At 39.6% G+C, this 26,441-nt stretch overlaps 1 protein-coding gene across 2 annotated transcripts; it reads right to left on the bottom strand.

Moving 5' to 3' along the window:
* Positions 1-4,986: 4,986 nt before the first annotated feature.
* Positions 4,987-25,706, bottom strand: SELL (selectin L). 2 transcript variants are annotated; one of them, XM_028123047.2, is made up of 9 exons: positions 25,568-25,706; positions 24,650-24,731; positions 22,394-22,780; positions 21,382-21,489; positions 17,313-17,498; positions 14,358-14,486; positions 10,310-10,328; positions 8,539-8,612; positions 4,987-5,390 (listed from the first exon to the last, which is right to left on the bottom strand). In XM_028123047.2, the coding sequence occupies exons 1-9, from the start codon at positions 25,568-25,570 to the stop codon at positions 5,272-5,274; spliced, it is 1,107 nt and encodes a 368-aa protein (XP_027978848.1). In that variant the 5' UTR covers positions 25,571-25,706; the 3' UTR covers positions 4,987-5,271. The 2 variants fall into 2 exon arrangements, with proteins under 2 accessions (XP_027978848.1, XP_027978850.1); XM_028123049.2 differs by lacking the exon at positions 8,539-8,612 and having other exon boundaries at positions 5,272-5,390.
* Between the last annotated feature and the right edge of the window lie 735 nt (positions 25,707-26,441).

Raw genomic sequence — 26,441 nt, 5'->3', positions numbered from 1 at the left:
CATCCACATTGCTGTAAATGGCAAGATTTCATTCCTTTTGATGGCTGCATAATATTCCATTGTATATATATACCACTATTCTTTATCCATTCATCTGTCGATGGACATCTTGGCTCTTTCCACAATTTGGCTATTGTGGACATTGCTGCTATAAACATTGGGGTGCACATACCCCTTTGGATCCCTACATTTGTGTCTTTGGGTAAATACCCAGTAGTGCAATTGCTGGATCGTATGGTAGCTCTATTTTCAACTTTTTGAGGAACCTCCATACTGTTTGCCAGAGTGGCTGCACCAGCTTGCATTCCCACCAACAGTGTAGGAGGGTTCCCCTTTCTCCGCATTCCTGCCAACATCTCTCAATTCCTGACTTGTTAATTTTAGCCATTCTGACTGGTGTGAGGTGGTATTTCATTGAGGTTTTGATTTGGATTTCCCTGATGCCAAGTGATGTTGAGCACTTTTTCATGTGTCTGTTGGCCATTTGGATGTCTTCTTTGGAAAAATGTCTGTTCATGTCTTCTGCCCATTTCTTGATTGGATCATTTGTTCTTTGGGTGTTGAGTTTCATAAGTTATTTATAGATTTTGGGTACTAGCCCTTTATCTGATCTGTCATTTGCAAATATCTTCTCCCATTCTGTTGGTTGTCTTTTGGTTTTGTTGACTGTTTCTTTTGCTGCGCAAAAGCTTTTTATCTTGATGAAGTCCCAATAGTTCAATTTTGCCCTTGCTTCCCTTGCCTTTGGCGATGTTTCTAGGAAGAAGATGCTGCGGCTGAGGTCACAGAGGTTCCTGCCTGTGTTCTCCTTTAGGATTTTGATGGACTCCTGTCCCACATTTAGGTCTTTCAACCATTTGGAGTCTATTTTTGTGTGTGGTGTAAGGAAATGGTACAGTTTCATTCTGCATGTGGCTGTCCAATTTTCCCAACACCATTTGTCAAAGAGACTGTCTTTTTTCCATTGGACATTCTTTCCTGCTTTGTCAAAGATTAGTTGACCATAGTGTTGAGGGTCCATTTCTGGGCTCTCTATTCTGTTCCATTGCTCTATGTGTCTGTTTTTGTGCCAGTACCATACTGTCTTGATGATGACAGCTTTGTAATAGAGCCGGAAGTCCGAAATTGTGATGCCACCAGCTTTGCTTTTCTTTTTCGACATTCCTCTGGCTATTTGGGGTCTTTTCTGGTTCCATATAAATTTTAGGATTATTTGTTCCATTTCTTTGAAAAAAGTGGATGGTATTTTGATGGGGATTGCATTGAATGTGTAGATTGCTCTAGGTAGCATTGACATCTTCACAATGTTTGTTCTTCCAATCCATGAGCATGGAACGTTTTCCCATTTCTTTGTGTCTTCCTCAATTTCTTTCATGAGTATTTTATAGTTTTCTGAGTACAGATCCTTGGCCTCTTTGGTTAGATTTATTCCTAGGTATCTTATGGTTTTGGGTGCAATTGTAAATGGGATCAACTCCTTGATTTGTCTCTCTTCTGTCTTGTTGTTGGTGTATAGGAATGCCACTGATTTCTGTGCATTGATTTTATATCCTGCCACTTGACTGAATTCTTGTATGAGTTCTAGCAGTTTTGAGGTGGCATCTTTTGGGTTTTCCACATAAAGTATCATATCATCTGCAAACAGTGAGAGTTTGACTTCTTCTTTGCCAATTTAGATGCCTTTGATTTCTTTTTGTTGTCTGATTGCTGTGGCTAGGACTTCTAATACTATGTTGAATAGCAGTGGTGATAGTGGACATCCCTGCCGCATTCCTGACCTTAGGGGGAAAGCTCTCAGTTTTTCCCCATTGAGAATGATATTCGCTGTGGGTTTCTCATCGATGGCTTTTATGATATTGAGGTATGTACCCTCTATCCCTATACTCTGAAGAGTTTTGATCAAGAAAGGATGCTGTACTTTGTCAAATGCTTTTTCTGCATCTATTCAGAGGATCATATGATTCTTGTTCTTTCTTTTGTTAATATATTGTATCACGTTGATTGATTTGCAGTTGTTGAACCAACCTTGCAGCCCAGGGATAAATCCCACTTGGTCGTGGTGAATAACCCTTTTAATGTACTGTTGGGTCCTATTGGCTAGTATTTTGGTGAGAATTTTTGCATCCATGTTCATCAAGGATATTGGTTTGTAATTCTCCTTTTTGATGAGGTCTTTGTCTGGTTTTGGGATCAAGGTAATGGTGGCCTCATAAAATGAGTTTGGAAGTTTTCCTTCCATTTCTATTTTTTGGAACAGTTTCAGGAGAACAGGTATTAATTCTTCTTGAAATGTTTGGTAGAATTCCCCTGGGAAGCCCTCTGGCCCTGGGCTTTTGTTTGTTGGGAGATTTTTGATGACTGCTTCAATTTCCTTAGTGGTTATAGGTCTGTTCAGGTTTTCTATTTCTTCCTGGTTCAGTTTTGGTAGTTGATACATCTCTAGGAATGCAACCCTTTCTTCCAGGTTATCTAATTTGCTGGCATAGAGTTGCTCATAATATGTTCTTATAATTCTTTGTATTTCTTTGGTGTTGGTTGTGATCTCTTTCTTTCATGATTTTGTTGATTTGGGTCATTTCTCTTTTCTTTTTGATAAGTCTGGCCAGGGGTTTATCAATCTTGTTAATTCTTTCAAAGAACCAGCTCCTAGTTTCGTTGATCTGTTCTACTGTTCTTTTGGTTTCTATTTCATTGATTTCTGCTCTGATCTTTATTATTTCTCTTCTCCTGCTGGGTTTAGGCTTGATTTGCTGTTTATTCTCTAGCTCCTTTAGGTGTAGGGTTAGGTTGTGTATTTGAGACCTTTCTTGTTTCTTGAGAAAGGCTTGGATTGCTATATACTTTCCTCTTAGGACTGCCTTTGCTGCATCCCAAAGATTTTGAACAGTTGTGTTTTCATTTTCATTGCTTTCCATGAATTTTTTTAATTCTTCTTTGATTTCCTGGTTGACCCATTCATTCTTTAGTAGGATGCTCTTTAGCCTCCATGTATTTGAGTTCTTTCTGACTTTCCTCTTGTGATTGAGTTCTAGTTTCAAAGCACTTTGGTCTGAAAATATTCAGGGAATGATCCCAATCTTTTGGTACTGGTTGAGACCTGATTTGTGACCTAGGATGTGATCTATTCTGGAGAATGTTCCATGGGCACTAGAGAAGAATGTGTATTCTGTTCCTTTGGGATGGAATATTCTGAATATGTCTGTGAGGTCCATTTGGTCCAGTGTGTCATTTAAAGTCTTTATTTCCTTGTTGATTTTTTGCTTAGATGATCTATCCATTTCAGTGAGGGGGGTGTTAAAGTCCCCCACTATTATTGTATTGTTGTCAATGTGTTTCTTTGCTTTTTTTATTAATTGCCTTATATAATTGGCTGCTCCCATGTTAGGGGCATAGATATTTACAACTGTTAGATCTTTTGTTGGAGAGACCCTTTCAGTAGGATATAGTGTCCTTCCTCATCTCTTATTACAGTCTTTGGTTTAAAATCTAATTTGTCTGATATAAGGATTGCCACCCCAGGTTTCTTTTGGTGTCCATTGGCATGGTAAATGGTTTTCCACCTGCTCACTTTCAATGTGGGGGTGTCTTTGGGTCTAAAATGAGTCTTTATCTAACAAATATAGCATGACATAATTCCTAGGATCACATAGTAGCCTTAGGGCTCAAACAAAGGACTGTGTTTTTAAGTCTATACACATCTTATTCCCAAGAAGTAGCCACCATGTGGTTTCTTTGATTCTGATGTCTTAGTTGAATAAGGCCTTGCAATCAGGGCTGCTGTGTGAGTCTGTGCAGGTTGTGCACTGTATACCTCTAAAGGATATATCATAAGCTACATGAAGGTGAATGGTATAGCCTAGATTCATAGTATAGAACATGGAGAATTTTTTTGCAACAGTTCATATTGTAAAGCAGGATCTGAGATGGATTTGAGGAAAGAAAATACAATCATTAGCAAAAAATCATTATCATAACATGTATACTCTTGTATGAAAGTGGTATTGGCCATGGGGCAAGAAGGGATTTCTAGTTTTTACCAGGCCCCTATTCTGTTGTAAGAAGTTAGCCACATTAGATGAGTATCTGTTCAAGTCATCACATGTATGGAGAGAGGTTTTGCTGCAACTTATATCAACAGTACAGTGTATGCTCTTTCTGAGTTACATGAATCCACAATTACTGAGTGTCTAGTAATGAGCGAGACACTCCACGGCTGTGATACAATATCTGCCTTTAAGGAGGGTAGAATTTCACTGAGAGAAAACATATGCATGATAAATTTTGAAATAACAGAGGAGGTAACATTAAAAAAAAACTAAGTACAAAACTGCATGTTGTAGACTAATCTTGCAGCAGGAGGCCACAGGTCTGGACTAGCTATGAAAGGACTAATTATGAAAGAAGTGGAGGTGGGGTGGGGAGAGTGTTTGAGATGGATCTTAAAGACTAGAGAGAATCTCGGTAGATGGGTAAGAGGTCTGGGGTGGGAGGACTCTCTTTCTTCTTGTTTAAACTGACGTTGAAGATATGTTGCCTGCAGCTAGCATTCTGGTGATGTTTTTTATTAACAATATAGTGGCCACTAAAAAAAAGCATCAAATACAAGACATCTTGGTAGGTCCAATAAAAAGAGCAAAACTGAAAACCAAAAAAAAAAAAAAAAAATCAGTGCAGGCTATCTCGCTTTTCTCTCTTTTAGTTTGGTGCTCATGAGATGCTACCTGTGGAAGCCAGCCAACTGGGAAGAGGAGAGAGAAGGTGGGGAGGCTGGAGGCAATTAAATAGGATGGCCTCCATTTACAGAAGGTGAGGCTACTGTGCAAGTAGGACTTTCTCTGTTTGGGAGCCGAAACTCATTATTTTGCTGGAGTTGGATAACACCACTTTTGTGAACTTATCTCTAAGAATGTACCCCTAGAGGTGACTGGAGGGCAGGGGAGATAAAATGTGACTTGCAACAAAATTGAGTCTGTAGGAACACATGTATCAAGTTTCCACTGTATTTAAGGTCATCAGGTACAGAAGGTCATCAGGTACAGCACTGAGTTGGAACTGGAAGTGGAGTCAAGATAGAGAGCAAAATCGGACATCTTTATATTCCAAAGCCATCTTCTCCCCTCATGGTCCATGAAAAAGAGAATAAACACAAGCAATATAAAGCACAACTGTAGGCAGGGGTGCAGGGGTGGGTGAGGGGCACGTAGGGAGCAGAAACAGCTGCTGATCCTGTAGAAATCTTTCCAGATGCACAGAAAGAGAAGCACTCCATCTTCAATATAGGAGACACCACCATGTGATACTTTTCAGGGAGGGATTTGAAGGATCCAGTGACACTTTAGTATCCCAATAATTTTTTTTCACAGAGACTGCTTTAATATGGATCATTTTTGCTGAATGAAAAACAGGAGAATATAAATTAAAATAAGGAGATTAAAAATTGTAAAACTTAACAGTGTTAGTATAGGTAAATATTCACTGAACGTCAGAAAAGGAGTGAAGGAAATGCCTTTCAGATAGGTTGGACAAGACACAGGGCATTCACTAAGGTGAAGGAATGAGAAGAAAACCCTAAAGCAATGCTTCTCATACTTGCAGGTGCTTGCCACCCAGAGGTGGTGTTAAAATGCTGACTGATTCAGTAGGTCTGGGTGGGGCCCGAGATTCTGTATTTCTCACAAGCTCTTTGGTGATGCTCATGCTGCAGGTCCATGGACCACACCTGGAGACATTTCTGGGGCACAACCTTTGTTTTAGGATCAAATGAGTATGAAGGCCATTTTAGATAGATTTTGAGCAGTGGGCAGTCAATGAAAAGTAGAAGTTGACAATGCTCAAATAGAAAAATTAGAGAAAAATCAAAACTTATGAAAGGTATGGTAGTAACTCTAAATGCCTGATTCTGGTGGAACATGATTTAAGGAAATGGTTACAAATCTAGTTTCATGAAATAAATGACACCTTTTTGTATGTGTGACACAGTTGTCTCATTCTTGCAGGGGATGGAAGAGGGGGGAGGGAGGAGGGAGGCAATTATGGCATGTCTTAATAGCACCTTTCAAAGGGAGAACCAGATTCTGAGACTGTTCTCATGATGAACTGCCAGGGTAAACCACAGTTCAGCAGCTGCAAATGTGCTTGCCAATACAGAGATAAAAATGTTTCTGAAAACAAAATTTCACATATACCCTCCACTGAGGTTGGCATCGTATCTTCCTGTGTATCTTGGGTGTAGCTTTACCCAGGCAGAATTTAGACACTAGAAACCAAATGAGGTGGTAAACAGAACCAATTTGCAGAAGAGTGAAAATAACCTGGCAAGAATTGAAACCACAAATGCCCTAGGTGTTGGTCATTCACCAGTGAAGAGCTTTTATGGATGAGCACACAGGACTATGCAGGTTGGCGCCAGGGCTTTAAAGAAATGCTCCAATATTTAGTGTGATGGTTTTCATTTTATGTTTGGCTTGTTCTAGAAACACACTCTACTTCTTCCATCCCACCCTTCCTCAGTGCCATCACAAATGGTTTCGGGGAGAAAAATCATTGCATCACTGGGAGAGGAGGGTGTCTGGGACTTAGAGCTCAATCACTGAGTCCTGCGTTCTAGAAGCATAAGGATGAAGCATGATCTTTGGATCCAGATGGGTATAAATCTCAGCTTTGTCATTTATTCAGTGACCTCAGACTAGATATTTTATTTTTCTTTACCTCAGTTCATTCACGTAAAATAAGAGTATTAATAGTACTTCTCCCCCACAGGCTTGTGGGCAACGTTGAATGATTTTAGACACCTAAAACACTCGGAGCAGTGTGCAGCATGGAATTAATGTTTCATAAATGTTTACAATTATCTTAACTATGTCACTAGCTCAGGGCATATAGGAAAGTTCTTTAGCTCAGTTATAAAGAGAGTTTGAAAATGATGTCCATCAAGATCTCTTCAAGACCTAAAATTTTATAATTCTATGAATTAAAGTCACTTTGGTCAATAAATGAGAGGTGTCTCAAGGCAGCTGGGTAAATACTGCTTTGCTAAGTCCTTCTAGAACATCTAGTGATGCATTCAGGACCTATCTTGATGGGGCCAGCCTTCCTTTCCAACTTCTGTTCACAGCTCCTCTACACCCTGGACTCTTGGCAGTTCCAGTCACTGTCCCCTGAACACACTGTCCCAGCCCCACTACCATAGCATGTTTAAATCATTTCCCTGTAGTCTCCCCTGCTTCTCTCCATACACCTAAATCCCATCCATTCTTCAAAACCAACCCAGGGTCCACCTTCTTTATAAGATTTTCTGTGATCAACAAGCTTCTTCTGTATTGAAAAAGTCCTTTAACACAGAGTTCATTGTCTGTTACCATCCTCTGCCTTATATTTTTCTGAAAATATTTTTTTGTCTTCACTACTCAACTAGATAATAATCTCCTTGAGGTCAGGGTCAAGGACTTACTCTTCTTGATGTCTCAGTCAAGTTTAGCATTGTTCCAACACAAAAGTATGCAATAAACAACTATTGATTGATTCATTATAAAAATCAGTGAGCCGTTAAACTTAATATGGCAATTAGCTGAGTGTGGTAATGAACTTAATGCTAATACTCTTCCTGCCAGCCTCTCTTCTTGTCCCCCAAGGTCTCCTAAAAAATTGAATTGATCTGCTTCCATCTAGTGGCAATTAAAAAACAGGTGGTTCCTGTGACGAGAAAACAGCTCTGGGTGGATTGTGCCAGAAAAGACTTTCACTCAGTGGGTGTGAGCATGAAAGAGATCTTTACATCTTGTGGATTTCCTGCCCACAGAGATAGGGAGCCCAGCCCAGAGAAGGGTCTAGGTCCCCATCTACAGTATTGAATGGAAGACAGGGCAATAAAATAAAATAGAATATGAGAACCTCCACTGACCTGATGTTCTTATCCAGTCATCCAGTTCCTGTCTCATCTCCTAGGCAAGCTTTTTAAAAAGAGATGGTTTACACGCTCTTCTTCTACTTCCTCATCCCCACTGAACCTTAAATACCTGGCTATCAGACTTCCATCATGACCTCAAGCAAAACAGTCTCTGCACTTATACCCTTGTTACATTCAGTGAGAACTTACTGGCTCTCCCAGAAGCCCTTGAAACAATTTCTACTTCCTTCTTTCCTTGGCATTCATAACCCAGACTCTCCTCATCTTCCTTCTGCCTCTCTGGCAACTTCTCCCCATTCTCCTTTTCCTTCGTCAACCCGTTTTTGTTTTGTTTTGTTTAAAGATTTTTTTATTTATTCATTTGAGGCACAGGGATACAGAGAGAGAGCATGAGCAGGGGGAGAGGCAGAAGGAGAGAGAGAAGCAGGCTCTCCGCTGAGCCAGGAGCCCAACGTGGGGCTTGATCCCAGGACCCTGGGATCATGACCAGAGTTGAAGGCAGATGCTTAACCATCTGAGCCACCCAGGTGCCTCTTGTCAACCCGTTTGATATGGATTTTACCCAGGTTCCTGCCCTCTCTCCCACATCATCTTCTGTTCTCCCACTCCACACCCTTCCCAGATGACTGTACCTGCTCCCAAAAGAGAAGTTAACTTCCTGGAATGTGAGAATCCCCAGATCCACTCTCCTGCCCCAAGGTGGCCCCTGTGCAACAGATTGAACCAATCAACTGTGGATGAGCCACAGACACCTAAAGCTCAACACAGACAAAACTGAACCTATGATCTTCACCTCCAAAACTTCTCATTCTTTTATGTTCCCTTCTCAGTAAATAGTATAGTGTAGACAGTAACCATCCACCAGTTCCCAATCAAAACCACGATGACTTCTTTGATTCTTCTCTCTCTCACTTAGTGAATTAATTACCATATTCACTTGATTTTACCTCTTACCTCATGAACTCAACCTCACTGCTATTTCTCTAGACAGGCACCATCAGCTTTAACCTAATAACTTCAAATGCCTCCAAATCAGTTCTTTGCCTCCAGGCTCACCCAACTCCCCTGTTTGCAGAATGATCCTCATAAGGTGAAAATTTCAGCATGACATTCACCTGCTTTATCCAAAAAGACCTGAGGATTAAGTCCATGCTCCTTAATATGGCTTATAAATTACTCTATGATCTGGCTTATGTTGCCTTATATCTCCCCAGTTTCTCTTTTTTAAATATTTCATTTAAATTCAATTTAGTTAACATATAGGATATTATCAGTTTCAGGGTAGAATTTAGTGATTCGTCAGTTGCATATAACACCCAGTGCTCATTACATCACGTGCCCTCCTTAATGCCCATCACCCGCCCCATCCCCCCCACCCATCTCCCCACCAGCAACCCTCAGTTTGTTCCCTCTAGTTGAATCTCATGGTTTCTCTTTTGCACTCAAAGCTACAGTTCACTGAACTAGTAAGAACTTCTTCATAACAATTTGTGGTTGGTAGCATGGTTGCCTGAACAAGCAACCAACATCCTCAGGGACCATCCCGCTTCTTCCAGCATTTTAAAATGAGCTCAGTTTTCTAACTGGGCCCTCAGTATGTCACCAAAGTCTCACTTTCATAGTTCTTCCTACTTATACTCTCCTTCCCAAAATCTCTAAGCAAGTCACTGAACCCCTGAAACTGAGAAATGTTTTGCCATGTTCACTTCTGCCCACTGACCCGTGTATTTACATATGCCTGCATCACTTCTCAGTCTATGTTTCTCCAGCTGAAAAAATCTGAGGTTCAAGACCAAGCTAAAAAAAATTGCCTCATTGCGGAAGCCACAGGCAGAATTCATGTTCCCTACCTCTTCCACGTTTCTGAAGGTCAATGCTTATCAGAGCAGTAGTCATTGACATTCTTATACTAGGCACTGAAGGCCTGGGGTCCAGAATTATACCTTTTTAGGGCCTCGGATTTATTAGTTTCTCAATAAATGCTTGATGAATTGAATGTTTCCCAAACACTGTATTTGGTATTGCCCTTATATTCCTCTAGGACAAGAAGAGATAAATCATCATGCTTCCAATCCTTATAGAAAATTCAGGGGTAATCAGAAAGAGCTCCCTTCACATAACTGCCCTTTCTTAATAGGGTATTATTTGTTCATTCATTCATTCATTCAATCAATCATTCTAATCTCCTGGCACTAAAACAAAACCACCCACACACAAAAAAGCCAAAAGCACAGCTTTTAGAGGAGGCTGGTGGATTATCACTTTATATGGAAACTTCATTTGAATGAGACCTCATGTAAATAGTTACTAAGGAGTTAACATGTCTAGCTATAACAGGAAGTGTCTCAAGGCAGGTAGAGAAAAGATCAACAGATGTAGAAACTTCTCACTGATGAAACTTACCTTTTCTGGGACTGTTTACCTAAAAATAGAAGAAATAGGAAAAATGGCATCAGTGCAAGTAGACAATTCCAATTGTAAGAGAGAAGGCAGAGTCCTACTCCCAAAATTGGCTTTTGAGGTGTATTGTGTATTTGTTGGTGGACCCCAGCTGTGTGTAAAGGGATTTGAGATGCTGGCTTAATGTGTTAATTCAAACAGTGGTATATCCTCATACATAATAGACTCATTGATACAGATGCTTCTGCATTCCATCTCATCCTTTATGCTGATCATAGAGAAGGAAGTCTAGCCCGAATTGCCTGATGGTCAGTCCCACTATGCCTATACACGTGTTTACCTCTTCCCGTCCGCCATCTCAGCCCACCTGCAGATTCTTCCCTAAGAGACTTGGCTACTAATACTGTAAGAATATGTGTCATTACGTCTCACACCACCTTGTCTGTGAGAATCCACAAAGAAATTTCACTTGGGTCTCAGTGGTAGGAATTACTCATTCATCTGAGTAACTGATGTGTTTTTATCTTACAAACACAGTAAATATCATAACTACTTATGCTCCCTTCTTTGACTGGCTGCCGGGAAACAGAGCCAGAGCTGAGACCCTTTCTATCAAGTGTACAGGCCTTTGACACACATTTTTGTGTACTGACTTCACCTCTTGCTCCAACTCTTTTTATGCCCTAAATTTTGGCCTTCCTTTCCTTACCTACTTTTAAACTAATTTTAACTTACTGTGTTGAATACATTTCATAAACCATCTTACATTATTTCTGAAAAAGAAAAGAGTATAAATAAATAGATTAATGAAAGAACTGCAGAGTTGGACTCCAGAGGAAATAAAAGCAAAAAAAAAAAAAAAAAAAGCTTTTTGAGAAAAAAAAAGTCATTGGGAAGCATTGTGTTTCAGTGGCTATAAACTGGAGCTCTAGAATCATCCAGTCTGAGTGCAAATCCTGTTTTATCAACTGTGGTGTGTCTCTGAATAGCTGCTTAGCCTCTCAAGCCACAGTTCCTTCATCTGTGAAAGGAGCATGATTCTTCACTGAGTTGGTAAAATAAAATGTATTCAAACTACTTAGGTCAGGGCCTACCACATACACAGCGCTCAGATATTGTTTTAAACCTTTAAAATGTTAGAATTTACTCTTTTACACATTTCCTCCAAAATTCAGCCTGCTGATGACATTGGCTGTTTGCATTTGAGCAAAGAAACTTAAATCTTAATTAACTTCAGGTTCTGTTTGTTTATCTTCATATAAATATATTTTCCTTTTAGGAACAGTGACACACATAACAATATATGAGCAAGAATCTGTTACTACTGAGAGAGTTCTTTTTGAAGAAAAAGGAACTAAGGGGCATGTGTTCAGTTTCATGTCTTGTTCTAACCTTGTGGGTTGGTTCAGGTGGGGAGTTCTTCCAACCAAGAGAAAATATAGAGCTTCATTAATCTGAAGACCACTGGTGTTAAGGGGCATGTGTGGATGGGAGTCTGCTCTCTGATTCTGGCCCCTGCTGATATGGGAGTTGAGACATTTGACCTAAAATCCCTGCCTCAGTTTCCTTATTTATCAAACAGGGACAAGGATAACGACTAATCAGAGAATGGTTATCGAGGGGGGAAATTGTTTCTACACAAGCCCATACAGACTGGCACGCATTTCTGGAGCTTGCATTTATGTCTTTTCCAGAAGAACGGAGCAAAAGCCTGGATATCAAGACAAGGAGGGCAGGTGTCAAACTGCAGTTTCAGAAGATCCATCCAAGGGCAGGACCAGAGTCAAGAATCTAGTCATTTCACTGGCTACTATGTCCTAAATATTCACCTGCCCTCTTTTTCCAGCCTGCTGAACCCAAAACACGTATGAATTCCTCAGAGTTGATAACTACTATACACATGCAGATTTATGGCTTTGAACTTTTTTTTTTTCTTGTAAATGTGTCAGCTACACAGTTAGAAAAGCTCTGAGGGGTTAGCCTGGGAACCTAACCATCATTCCTAACACCGTTCTATAGGAAAAACATTCTTCTTGTTGCAAAGAACTAACTTACAACTACAGTCGTTGGAAGATAAAGTCACTTGAAAATTGGAAATGTAAGAAGATGTTCCACAAATGAAGGCTATTAAAATGCTACATTAAAGATACCCTGACTCTCCTACAGAGTCAGTGATCTTCTGGGGCTTTGGTTCTTTTTGTTGGCATACATTTATCTAGCCCAACTGCCCGTTATCTGTTTCCTGTTTGCCCCACACTTATTCCCACAGCAAGGGCATGTAGTTTTCAGGTTATCAGTTTGAGATCTTGTACAGAAATGACTCCAAGGTAAAAAAAAATTTAAAAACAACCCCACTGCTTTTCTCACCCCTGCTGAGAGAGCCACCTTCGTCAACTAACCCCTACCCTTCACCCCACACCCTGCCACTGAATACAAGTGACTTCATTCTAGTCTTTAGATTCTACTAACAGTTATTAAAAGACTTTGGAATTTGGGGATATCCTACTTATTAAGGTGACTCCCAGCCCCCAAATCCTTAAAGGTTATTTAGAGAACAGCCCCGTCTCCCAGAGGGTGGTGTGTAATGGTCCACTGCATTCTCTACCCCTCAGTTCTGTCACCATCATCCAAGGTAGGAGGGAAAAAAGGACAATTGCGGTCAGGCTCTGAAGTCTCAATGGAAAGGATAATCAATGGCGGGAGAAAAAAAAATCTCATTCTTCCTGTGCCTTAGAGTAATACTTGAGTACTTCATATCATACTGTAAGATGATGGGATCCAGTCTTAGCAGAATTTCCAAGAGCAGGAGCAGAGACGCTTGAACTGCTCAGTGCCCTCACTTGACACTAAGGAAGCTCTTGTACATCAACAGTGCCCCCTTCCATCATCTTTCTGGGTTGGTTATAAAACTAATCTAGTATCATTCTTATATTTGGAATGAAAGATCAGATCACAGTAGAAGACCATTGGGGATTGGTAGATAATATTCCTGCAACTGGCAGTGAGGATCGGTGAGAGGCAGCCTTTATAGACCATACTCATTGAACAGAATACATACTAATTAATTGATGGAAGTAAAATTAAAATGGCAATCAACTGACTCCATAGAAAGGCAATACCAAACATTGGGTTAGCAGTTATTTTGAGATCACTGATGGCCTCTGAACTTAAGGCAGCGATATCTCAAAAGCTGCTAATGTCCATGAATTTCCTAGTCTTAAATGTTTCTGCCAGGTGAGTTTGGCCAAATGTGGCAGTGCATACTCAGGGCCTGCCACAGACTGTGGGCCTATAACCAGCAAGTCGGTCCTGCTTTAAGGTTTGGGCATACTCAGAAGGGAGGTGAGGGGAGTGATGCTGTTGTTTTTCCCTGATGGTGTCCCATGTATTGTGCCAGGCAGTAGCTATTGGCTTCTCAAACAGCCCTCATTCCCTTTTCAGGGAGTGGAGGGGAGTGGAGGGGAGGCAAATGCAGTGCATTTTGGCCAGAGTGGAGGGGAGGCAAATGCAGTGCATTTGGTTAGAACTGTGACCTCAGTGAATAGACATGGGGGGAAAACATGAGGATTTTTTTCCAGGGACAATGCAATTCCCACACGTAAGAAGCCAGACAGATATGTGACTCAGGTTTTGGGGAACAGTGCCTTAAAAACCTTATTGGACATTAAATTCCTTTTCTAGTGGAATTGTAGCATTGAGATCAAAGGCATTTAGGCTCTTAGAGGACAGAGATTATGCATCCTTTTTGTTCAGAATTAAAGAAGAGCAAAGAACCATTAAAATATCTCATTTGTCTATTATCACCCTAGCATGGTGCCTTGAAGACAGTAGGCATTTTTAAAAGGTTTGTCAGATGAAAATCACAAATCAGTCAACTTGTTTTAATGGAAGTGTGCATGGGCTGTCTCACACATCCTCAGGGATGATGTCTATAGAACACAGAGCTTGGTATTTTGCTTCAGTTAAACTGATCATACTTAATTTCCTGTGTGTTTCTATATTTTTTCCACTTTGAATTGTATTACGTTCATATGAAGGCAAACTCACATACCTTTCTTTAATCTTCTCGCCAGCCAAATAATAAATGCCAGCCCAGCAAAAGCAGTAACCATGACTGCCACTGGAATGAAGACAGGGTTATAGTCGCCGTTCTTGATCGTTGAGAAACCCCTGTCCACTTCTGAAAGAGAGATCAGAAAGAAACAGATCACGAGGCCACAGCACTATGTACTTAGTGCCATCTCGTGACATTAGGCTTTGTTCCTCCCCACGTCTCCCAGTAATAGCCCATTTGATGCCCTTTGATAGATGATGAAACTGGCATGGGAAAGAACACGATGAGCCTACAGTAGAGGCAGAGACAGGACAAATTTTCTAGCCCAATGCCTATAAATTCTTAGTCTCCAGATTTGCAATTCATGGAACTCCCAGAAGAAGTACCTAAAAATCTTGGCAAAAAGTGGTCCTCATTGTATTTATTTCCATGGCTTTGTTCAATAGTTGGGATACTACGACACTGAGAAGACCTAACATGTCTAATAAGACTTCAAGAAAAATAAAAGCCAGTGATCTGAACCAGGTAACATATCAATCATAGGAAACTTTTAGTGCTTTTACTTTGAAACAGCTGTGCAAATATATGCACTTGTTGTTTGCATGCCAAGGACCTACACTAAACTGTCTTTTAAATGATGTGGTCCTACCACATATTTCTACTTCCTTCACAAATAAGTGGATGGATACACCTATATCCCTTGAAAGAGTAAACTAAGTTCATTTGGGAGCTTTTGTTGAAAAACTACCCATATGAAAAAAATCTACGTTCCGATACCATGAATTAAACAAACGTACTTTTGCATATTAGTACAGGGTCTGTGTCCCTTATTCTTGGTGTTACTTTGATGAATTCTTTCAAGGTGCTTCCACTCTCACACCCAAATGTATAATAGAAAAAAGGCTCAAGTTCCCAGATGATCTAAACAGAGGACAACTTATTTATTTACCTGATTTAGCATGGGCACCATGTCGAGTGGAGAGTCAATGGAAATGAGGAAGACAGAGTCCTTCTCATACACAGATTACAGAGGCATCAGCTTAGTGATAATGGAGAAATATCCACTATTTTGGGAATTAGGTGGTCACTGGTGACCGTTGTCGGGACATTTTAATGGACTAACGGAAGTGAGATAGTAGTAGAATAGAAGAATGAATAAGAAATAAGTCAGAGACAGTGCCTTTAGATGTTAAGAGTTAAGACAGGAGTTGAAAATCAGCTGAAGAAAGAAATGGCTACCATTGAAGGAAGACCTAGAACAGCCCAGGATTTTACAGTAAATTAATGTGTACAAATTTATCTTTAGGCCATACACATTTAGCAAAATGAAATTTAAAAGTTTAATCTATCTTTCCCCATTATCTCCCCATCTACCAACTCCATTTTTAAATCTTCAGTATATCAGGGCAAATTTGACATTTTGGACTAGGGCTTGACCAGTTTCCAGATGATCCACAAATAGTTTTCCTGTCCCCGATTAACTCCGTTTCTTCTGAGCATTCGAAGGTGCATGTGGAGGTAAAGCTGAAGTTTCCCAAGGGGTGACTACAGTCCATGTTCCCCAAATCAGGGGCCTCCAAAGGCTCACATTGAATCACTTCAGTGGAAAAGAAAAAAGCAGTATTTCTGAGCAGGGACCCTCCCTTGACCAAAGGTTTTTAGCCAAAGTTGCTTGACTCAACTGTAGAACCACCTGATTGAATCTAGACATTTATAATCTCTAAAAATTAGTTCTGATAATGCTGCTTCCAGGCTTTATTTTCTTGAGAATAATGGAGAATGGTGAGTCAGAGGGGAAGCCAGGAGCACTGACAGTCCTTGGGAGGTGATAAGGAGGGGAGCAGAGGGTAGAGTTGGCTGCTCCAGGTTCTTGCCCCAGTCTTGGTAACTCTCCAGCACTGCTGGAAGTGTGCCATGCTACATGGCCTTGGCCTCAAGAGCTCTCATGTAATACGGTCAGTGAATGCAGAGAATTCCCACCTTTTCACTTGACAAACAGTGTTGAAAAACACCCCAATTCTCTGAAGCAGGTCACTCAACTTTTGTAAAATTCAGCAGGTTGGTCAACTTAGTTTTATGATTCAATATGATTTTGATAATTTTTTGAGAATTAAACTACTTAAAATTAGTGAGTCAGATGCATAGATGTAGAAAATGTAACTAAAACTTCACAGGTTCAGATGCCACAGGTTTTCACCCATATAGGGATAGTCTTCTTGACAGTTAAAAAGAAAAACCCACCATATTTCAAATGAAAAAAAAAAAGATCAAGAGACTATGTGTTTGTTTTTCACATAGTTGTTATTCCCCTGAGAGTTCACAGAGGAGGAAAAGTAAAAATGATTTTAAGAATAAACCAAATAAAACAATCAAAAGAACCTTCTACTGGGGCTCCTGGGTGGCTCAGGTGGTTAAGCGTCTGACTCTTAATCTAAGCTCATGTCTTGATCTCAGTCAGGGTTGTGAGTTCAAGCCTTATGTTGGGTACACTGGGTGTGGAGCCCACTTAAAAAAAAAAAAAAGAAGAAGAAGAACACCAAAACCCTCAACCCCCCGGGGAAGGAAATTGGTTGGTGTTCAGTAAGATGCCACATAAAAAGGGTTATTGAGAGGACAGAACAACCAACATTAACTGAGGTTCAGCAAGACTATTTTTGCCAAGACAATGAGAAAACTAAAATAAAAATTACGTTATAATCACATCATGTATTACTGAAATTATGTACATATTGTGAGATGGTTTCAGAGATATTTGGTTGTTTTTTGTTTGTGGTTTTTCTTTTTGATTTGAGCAACAACAATCCCTTTAAAAAATATCACAGTGTGATCTAAGTTAGATTAAATTATGTTCCAAAGAGGACAGAGACTTCTTAGCAAGTCTCTACTGCATTATCTCAGTTTGTAAACCCAAGGCGGGCCATGACAAAACCTCTAGTCTGAAGAGTTACTCACTTTCACAGGTTGGTTCTTGAGATGACCAGGTTCCAAAAGGTCCACAAGTGGTTTCCTCAATCCCAATGAGGTCTGTTCCCTCAGAGCAGTTGAAGGTGCATGTGGAAATAAAGCTGAAGTTCCCTAAGGGGTGACTACAGTCCATGCTCCCCAAATCAGGGACTTCCAAAGGCTCACACTGAATCACTGCAGTAAGAAAAGAAACAGCATTGGCTAGTGTGAAGAGAACCTGATGTCGGGGTTTAAATCCTAGCTCTGCCTTGGCACAAGGTAAATTAACCCTTCTAGCTTCAATCTCTTCATCTATGACAGAGGAATCATGGGCGCCTGGGTGGCTCAGTCGGTTAAGCGTCTGCCTTCAGCTCAGGTCATGATCCCAGGTTCCTGGGATTGAATCCCACGTCGGCCTCCCTGCTCAGTGGGGAGTCTGCTTCTCCTTCTCCCTCTGCCTCTCCCCACTCCTCATGCTCTCTCTCTTGCTCACTCTCTCAAATAAATAAATAAAATCTTTTAAAAAAAAGAAACAGGAATCATGATGACTGTGTTAACTTCCTAGAATTGGTATGGGAGTTAAATGATCTAATGTAAGTCAAGGGCTTAAAAGAGAACCTGGCTCAAGATGTCCATTGACAGATGAATGGATAAAGAAGATGTGGCATACACACACACACACACACACACACACACACACACACACACACACACACACTAGAATATTATACAGCCATCAAAAGGAATGAAATCTTGCCATTTGCAACGATGTGGATGGAAATGGAGTGTATTATGCTGAGCGAAATAAGTCAATCAGAGAAAGACATGTATCATATGATCTCACTGATATGAGGAATTCTTAATCTCAGGAAACAAACTGAGGGTTGCTGGAGTGGTGGGGGGTGGGAGGGATGGGGTGGCTGGGTGATAGACATTGGGGAGGGTATATGCTATGGTGAGCGCTGTGAATTGTGTAAGACTGTTGAATCACAGATCTGTACCTCTGAAACAAATAATACATTATATGTTAAAAAAAAAGAAGATAGCAGGAGGGGAAGAATGAAGGGGGGGAAATTGGAGGGGGAGATGAACCATGAGAAACTATGGACTCTGAGAAACAAACTGAGGGCTCTAGAGGGGAGGGGGGTGGAGGGATGGGTTAGCCTGGTGATGGGTATTAAAGAGGGCACGTTCTGCATGGAGCACTGGGTGTTATACGTAAACAATGAATCATGGAACACTACCTCAAAAACTAATGATGTAATGTATGGTGATTAACATAACATAATAAAAAAAAAAGAGAGAACCTGGCTCATAGGAAGAACTAATTAAACACTAGCTAGTCTTTTTATTATTGTTGGCATTATCTGAGGAGAGGATGTTTAAACCTGCATAGGTTCACATGGAATGACTAGCTCAATTTGGAAATAAGTGTCACATCAGAGCTCCTAGGTATATTAGAGTGCTGGGAGCAGGAGGTGTGGAAAAAGAGTGGGAAAGCTTTAGGCAACATCTCAGCCTTGATTCTGTCTTCACCCTCTCTAGCTCCTACCTCCAGTCCCCTCCAGAAACTATTTCCCTGCTCTGACTTGTGGTATCATAGTAGATCAAATTGAACCTTGGAAATCGTTCTTCACATTTTTAGGCCCTGCCATGCCATTTGAACAACTATTTCAACTCTTGTGTCCTATTGATTATCAAATTTGAGCCATCGTTGTGACCTTACTTTTGAGATTTCAATGAAGAATGGACTTGAAGAACTAGAACATTTTTATATTTTCCATATACAGTACAAGTCCAAATTAACTTACGTTCTCCAATTCAACTCATGCCTGCAAATAAGTGCCTAATATATCCAGGCATAGTCTCAAGCTGACATATGAAATGGTAAATAATTCTGATCTCAAGCAGCTGTCAGTCTACCAGGGATTACAGACAAGTACATGGATGACTTCAACAAATGTGGGATAAACAAGAGAGAAATATGTGCAGCTATTGGAACATGGAATTTGGAGACTTAGCTTGTCTTAGGGTCCAAAGAAAGTTTTCTGAAGAAAATTGGTCCCTGAACTATGTCTTAAAGACAAATAGGTGTGTTAGCCATGTGCAAAATGAGGGAGAAAGCCACGAGCAAGTCAATGAGATACAAAGCATGTGTGAAAAGTGTGGAGAACTACAAGCATTTTAATGTTACTAGAAGGAAAGAGGAGGCAGGAGCTGATGGGAGATGAGATTAGAAAGAAAGGTAGGAGCTAAGGTAAAATGCTGTTATCTTTTTTTCAATTATTTAATGAGTACCTACGATGTATTAAGCATTTCTCTAAGCTTGAGGCATTCAGATTTCATCCTGTAGGACAAATGATAGTTAGAAATTAAAGGGTAGGTATATGTGTGATGTTTGTTTGTTTTTGATTAATCAGCCTGCCTATAGTATGAATAGTATATTTAAGGGGAGCTAATTTAACCTGGTGGAACTCAGCTAAGAAACTAAAGCAATAATCTAGGAAGAATGAGGGCAGTAGTAGCAGAATTGACAAGTAGGAGGAAAATTAGAGAAACAGTAAGGTATAAAAATGAACAGTGTGTTACTTTGCATAAATGTAAGGGGAGGTGGAAGAGTTTCATACCAGAGTACCCATGTAAATGGGGTGCCTCATACTGAGATAAAAATACAAAAAGGAAAGCTGGCTGGGACAATTGATTTTATAATCTTTGGGGCATCGCAAAAGATATACTTAGCATATTTGGAAGAATAAAAAAGAATAAAATGTACAAAAGGGAGTGAAATGGGCATGCCAATGATATAAGAATTAAAAAATAAAATATAAAAATATTAAGGATAAATAAATAATAAAAAATAAACTTCAGAAGTGAAGTGAAAGTATTGGGTAGGAATTGAGTGAAATGAGTTAGACCTATTCCAATTTAAATTTATTTTATTTTATTTTATTTTTATGTTAATCACCATATATTACATCATTAGTTTTGGATGTAGTGTTCCACGATTCATTGTTTGTGCATAACACCCAGTGCTCCACGCAGAACGTGCCCTCTTTAATACCCATCACCAGGCTAACCCATCCCCCCACCCCCCTAAATTTATTTTAGCTTTAATTCTTTATCCTTTATAAACATTGCTGTTCTCTTCTTATAATTTTCTATCCTATGCACCAGATACTTCAACCGTAGTTTTGAAACTCAATCAATGTCAATCAAAGGATTTGATGTTTCTTTCACTAGTGAGTTGACTGGGTCAAAGACTCCTTGACTTTGAGTCTATGTAGTCTTTCCTTTCTGTTTCTACCATCATGACTGTGAATAATTTCAGTCGACTCCTGCTGATTCTCTCCATCTTCTCTTTTTGTTCCTCAATCCATCTTACACATTGCTTCTAGGAATATTGCACCAAATGCAGGTCTTAAGATGCTAAGTGGCCTCCCATTGTCAAATAAAGGCCAGATTCTTTCATTAGGAAGCAAACTCCAGCTTGCCTTGCTTTCCATCAAACCAAATTATGAGCATATATAATTTCCACTAGCTAATTGCAAATCCTTTATGGGCAGAATCTATAATAGATTTGTTTTTGTATCCCCCTAAATACCTAGCCCAAATAAATGTGTTGATTTATTACTATATTTCTCTGACCTATATTTTGTATCATTATGTGAACTTTTTTTTTCAGCCTTGCCCTGTCATAACTTTGAGGATTACATAAAAAAAGCAAGATTACCTAATGGTTAACTCACCCTCCTAACAATAAATGGCAATGTTTCTTTCAAGCTTTAGACTTCTAATGAATCCAACAAGTTGGCTAGATTATGAGTTCCCTAAGAACAGGAATCTACCAAGCTGCCTTCTTTGTGAAATTCAAAAAGACGTGTTAAGAAGTGATTTGAAACTTCATGCTGACTTATGAAATCTTTCAGGAAACGTAACAACATTGTGCAAGCTTATCCTTCTGATCAAAGCTTCTCATTTCTCGGAATGGCTAGTATCATTTTGTCCCAGTCAACATCCACAAGTTACAAGAACCCCTATAACTATATATAGGAAGAAACAAGTGAGGAAGGGGGCTTACCAAATTGGCACTGGGGCCCGTAGTAGCCCACATCACAGTTGCACGTGTAATTATTGATGGTTTCCACACATTCTCCATGGCTGCCACATGACCAGGGCTGACAAGAAGCTTTAAGGGAGAAATAAATTATTTTAACGTGATTACTTCTTAGTACTCATAATCATTTCTTCAGGTATAGAAAACTTTCTGGCTGCGACTATTATAATGAACAGGAAAGGTTTATTTGTACATTTGTAGCTTATTTTGCAATAAAACCATATGCTAGAATTTTTTATTTATGTAATATACTGGCCATATAGCCACAGACATATACATAGGATGAATTTACCAAGGCCAATACTCTATAACACTTTGGGGAAACTTAGTGACATACTTCGAAACTCTTGGAATACTTTGTTTTAAATGTTGTAAGTAGGTTAAATGATGACGCATCCCCAACCATTTCTGCAATAGGCTTGACAATCCCTTCCTTTATAGAAAGTACTAGAGAAAGATTAAGTCTGAACTTGTTAAATCAGTAGAAAGCCCAATTTACAAGAGATCAAATTAACTATGTTTCATTGTTGAAATATGACTTGGAAAAACACTGACTGTTTTGGAACTGAAAACAGAAGTTTCCATCCTCCACAGATAATGAAACATGGCAATATTTCATTCTATAGAGTTATGTAAGATTAAGCCAAGGAGGAAACATGAGCATAAATCCCCCTAACTTACAGTGAGGAAATGGGGGTCATGTGAGTCTGAGCTCCTGGCCAGACCCATCTCTCTGCTTCTACTTCCCTGCCTTACTTCTCACATACACTTACATATTGATGTAAATTGATTTAGAGGTGTGGTTTTGGGGTGTTAGGAGCAGCCTCACATGCCAAAAATGCACAGAAGTGACATGATTTTATTTTTATTTTTTTAGAGGACTGGATTTATTTTAGAATGTACTAGAAACTACTTTCTTCCCTATCATCCCTCTGGGATGAGTCCCATGATTCTCTCCACTTTGGCCACTCCCTACCTGTGTAACAGAGGGCTCTCTTTTGTTTGTAGCAGGAGTCATCATTCCACTTTCCTGCATCTTTGGTCCTCTTGATGTAGATCTCCACACAGTCCTCTTTGGACTTCTTGTTGTTAGGCTCTCCATCTCCCCAGTTCTCCGCTTCTTTGGTAAGAGACTTGTTGTTTCCCACCCAAGTCCATATTCCCCCTACTTTCCGGATTCCTATCCAGTAGTAAGTGTGGCTGAAGGGAAGTGTCCTCTCCAGGTACTCAATTTCCCTCTTGTTTTGTATGGCAACTAAATCTGTGTAATTTTCTTGGCAGTACCTTCTAGCCCTCCCCCAGTTCATGGATTTTTCAGAATAGTGGTAAATCCAGCTGTTGGTTCCATGACGTGCAAGGAAATCTGAAAGACATGAGTGTGAATTATGCAGATTCTCAGTTATAACTGAAAAGAACCTAGAAGTAATCCAGGCTGAGCTTGCCACTTAAAGATGACAAAACCAGGACCACAGAATCAGTCATTTGCAGATTTTAAGTGGAACCTAGAGCTTCGGGTCCTGATCACTTTTCACAGTAATATATAATACTTTTTGCTCATTGCAAATTTGGTAGCTTCCTAGATTTTATTTCATAACCTCATTTTTTCCTCAAAATTTTCCAAGTGAAATTTAACCAATGTATTTTAGAAATTCATATTTCTTTTTCTATTTCTGTATAATATATATCCCTAAAACTTACTGCCCAGTTTTTTATCCTGGGATAATTTCCAAAAAGCCAACATTTATGTTTCTGTGGGAGAAGTAATATAAGGACAGGAATAACAACATACTTTTAAGTATTCTCTTTCATATCAAAAAGGTAATCTTTTACCACAAGAAGAGCTGCTTCTGGGAAAGCCTCAATACGTAGCTCAAGCCTTATATATCTAACTATATTTTTTAAAAAGAATAATTTACAAAACCAAATGCTGCAGGATTATGAAATTGATTTAGATTGTGTTCTGTGCACAAAATACTCAGCTGATGGTATTTAATAATCATATGGGCTCTTCAAATAGGAGGGCTTTGACAAAACTAAAACAAACACATAATTATGCAATGACCTCATGGTATCACATGCCATTCTAAGCATGGTATGATCTATGTGAAATGTTGTTCTATCATTATGGTAAACGTTTTCATGGTCATCAATATTTATTGAGTTTTCACTGTGTAGGGCAAAAACCATGGAGAAATACCAAAGAAAACATAGATCCAATTTTTACAGTCTCTTAAGGAGTCCAAACAAGGAATAACAGATACAAAGAAAACATAATTAATCTTGATCCAATTAAACATATCAGAAGTGGACAGAGAACTGAGAAACAGATATGATTAATGAGTAAAGAATGTAACTCTGGAACAGAGTTTTGAAGGAACATTCTACCAGAATATAAGTCCTAAGAGAGAAGAAACCGTTTGGTTCAGTGCTGTATCCTCAGTGCCTAGGACAGTGCCTGGCACATTATAGGAACTTGGAAAACACTTGCTGAATGAAAAGAGCACTAGCTTTGCAGGTGACATGAGGCAGACATGGCATAAGGAATGTGTCAGGGGCAGAGGAAAGCACATTTGCTTGGCCAGAGCTCAAAATCTAAGCTAGGGGCCAAGAAGCATTAGCTTACTTAGGAAGGGTAAAGAAGGTTTCAAAACAACTTCTGGAGAGTCTTCAAGAATCAGACATAAAACTTATCACACTAATGGGAGAAGAACAAAATATATATATATATATATAAAGGGCACACTGTAATTGTCAAAATGACATTGACATGCACTAAATTATTGAAAAAAAAAAAAAAGAAAGTACAGAGCACCTGGCTGGCTGAGTTGGAAGAGCATGTGACTCTTGATCTTGGGCTTGTGAGTTCAAGTCCCATGTTGGGTATAGAGATTACTTGAAAATAAAATCTTTTTAAAAAAAATAAAAGTACCCTGCTAAATATTTGGTATGGATTGTAAAGTTCTCATCAGATTTTCCTTAATTGACTTTATTTCTTCATAATTAAGACTTTTGTGGGATTATCAGGATCTGGACCATGTCACAAGGGTGTGGCAGGCTTAGGAGGTTTCTGGGGGAAGTATTAAAAGTAACAGAAGCAAAGGACATTCATAGAAAGGATAGAACTAACAACTATCTAATATTCTTCCCTGTGACTACATGCACCCAGTGGATATTTAAGAAAAATAAGCATAAGTTAAAAAGGGCTTAGCAATATACAAATACCATAACGTACCACAACATAGCACTGTCCAGACCCACAACTTGAAGATATTCCATGAGCCCCTCTGAGAGCTCTGACATTTCCATGGAAATATCTGCAAAGAAAATAGAAAATTATAGTTGGATTTATATTTTAAATCACAATTTTTACAGCACTTTGAGGAGGTGGCTGCAACTTTCTTAAAGTTCAAAATAAAATACATATGCTCACTAACCCTGTCTGAAGGAAGAGGTTTCTTAGATGTACATGAAAAAAAGTAGTATTAAATTTGCTTCAAAACTGATAGAGTTGTTTCTTTTCCTTTTCACGTTTTAGCCTTAGATTGCTGATTATTACTACTCTGATTTTTTTCTACATTTCAATAATTTTTTGTACTTCCTTTCCGCTGAGCTGTTAGATGAAACTATTTGATATTTAATACGTATATTTTTAAGGTGTTCTTTGATGCTTAATGAACTATTGAGGTCTGAGATTTAAATGTTAAAATCTTACACTGGATTACAATGCTCGATGCTTCAAACACTTAAAAGTATTAGATAGCCAGACACCAATAAAGAAAAGCAGTTCATTTCTTTTTCAATTAAAAAATACATTTTGCAGAATCCAGACCACAAGTTCTCTGAACACCTCAAAACCATATTTTCTGAAGTGTATCACCTCTCAGGTAGCCCCAATGTTTACCTGCAAAAGTGCTCATTTCAACAAGATAGTACTTCCTCAAGAACCTCACCAGAGACAAATCAATGAAGAGAAATTATCACATCTGAGAAGAAAGATTCTAGAAGCACCTTTTAGACTCAGCATTTTTAATTCTTGGCTTTGTTAAAACCAAAAATGAAGTGTGTTGTTTCTTGTCCTTTGTCACCTGTCTTTGCAATCTCAAGAGGTTCTATCTGAGCGTCTGGAAATCTTTGAGGCTGAAAAGCTCACCATGGCTTTATTTGTCCTTCTTTAGCTCTTCTGGACTTCAGCCTCTCAACTCAGCACCAGGGTGTCTGGGTCCTTGCCCACAGCTGGGTGCACTGTGCTTCAGGAGGCTGCGTGGAGTGCCACCAGAAAGGCTTGCTTTTTTTTCATTTCTCAGACTGAGTTTCACATCCTCCTCCCCTCCCCCCAACTTTCCCCACACCTTCTCACTCCTCTTTCCCCACCCCTTTCCTAATCTGCCTTCTGTCACCACCCTGAGAAAAGAAGAGCTGCTGACCAGGGGCATTGTTGCTAGATTCTCTCCTCCTTCCCTCCTTCCTTCCTTCCTTCCCTCCTGTCTTCTCCTCCTTCTCCCTCTCTCTGCCTCCCTCTTTCCCCTCCACCCCCATCTCTCTCTCTCTTTCCCTCCTTTCTTTTTGGATAAACCCTGTGCTACCTCTTGGCTATCCTTGGTAGTGGGCCCCAGATGACTGCAAACACCACAGGATTAGAACACCAATTCCTGATGCCTGTCAAGCTTCAGTAGACAGTTCCTGCTCCCTCTGTCCTTGCTCGCCCCTTAGTGGAGGTCCCTGGTAATGGCATCTCCTAGAATTGAGCCCTAAAGAGAGCAAAGCCCAGGGGAGGTTTTTGCCTTGGGGAGTTTGCGGGCCTAGAGTACTTTTGCATTTCTAGAGTGTAAAATGTGAAGGAAATGGACTGCATATGAAATTAGGATCTACATGATGGAGGGCAGTGGAAAGGAAGAGTGATGTAGTTTTTAGAAGATGAGTAATCTTCTAAAACCACATTTGTAGTTTTTAGAAGATGAGTAGTAACAGTAATAGCTGGAGAGCTCGACCAACAGTGCACACGGATCACCTCATTGAATCTTCAT

This window comes from Eumetopias jubatus, unplaced genomic scaffold (genome assembly GCF_037043125.1).
Source record: "Eumetopias jubatus isolate StellerSeaLion01/CBP00866 unplaced genomic scaffold, mEumJub1_p1.0 scaffold_12, whole genome shotgun sequence".
Lineage (NCBI taxonomy): Eukaryota > Metazoa > Chordata > Mammalia > Carnivora > Otariidae > Eumetopias > Eumetopias jubatus.
The sequence above is the reverse complement of the archived record's forward strand: the minus strand, read 5'-3'. Positions and strand labels throughout refer to the sequence as shown.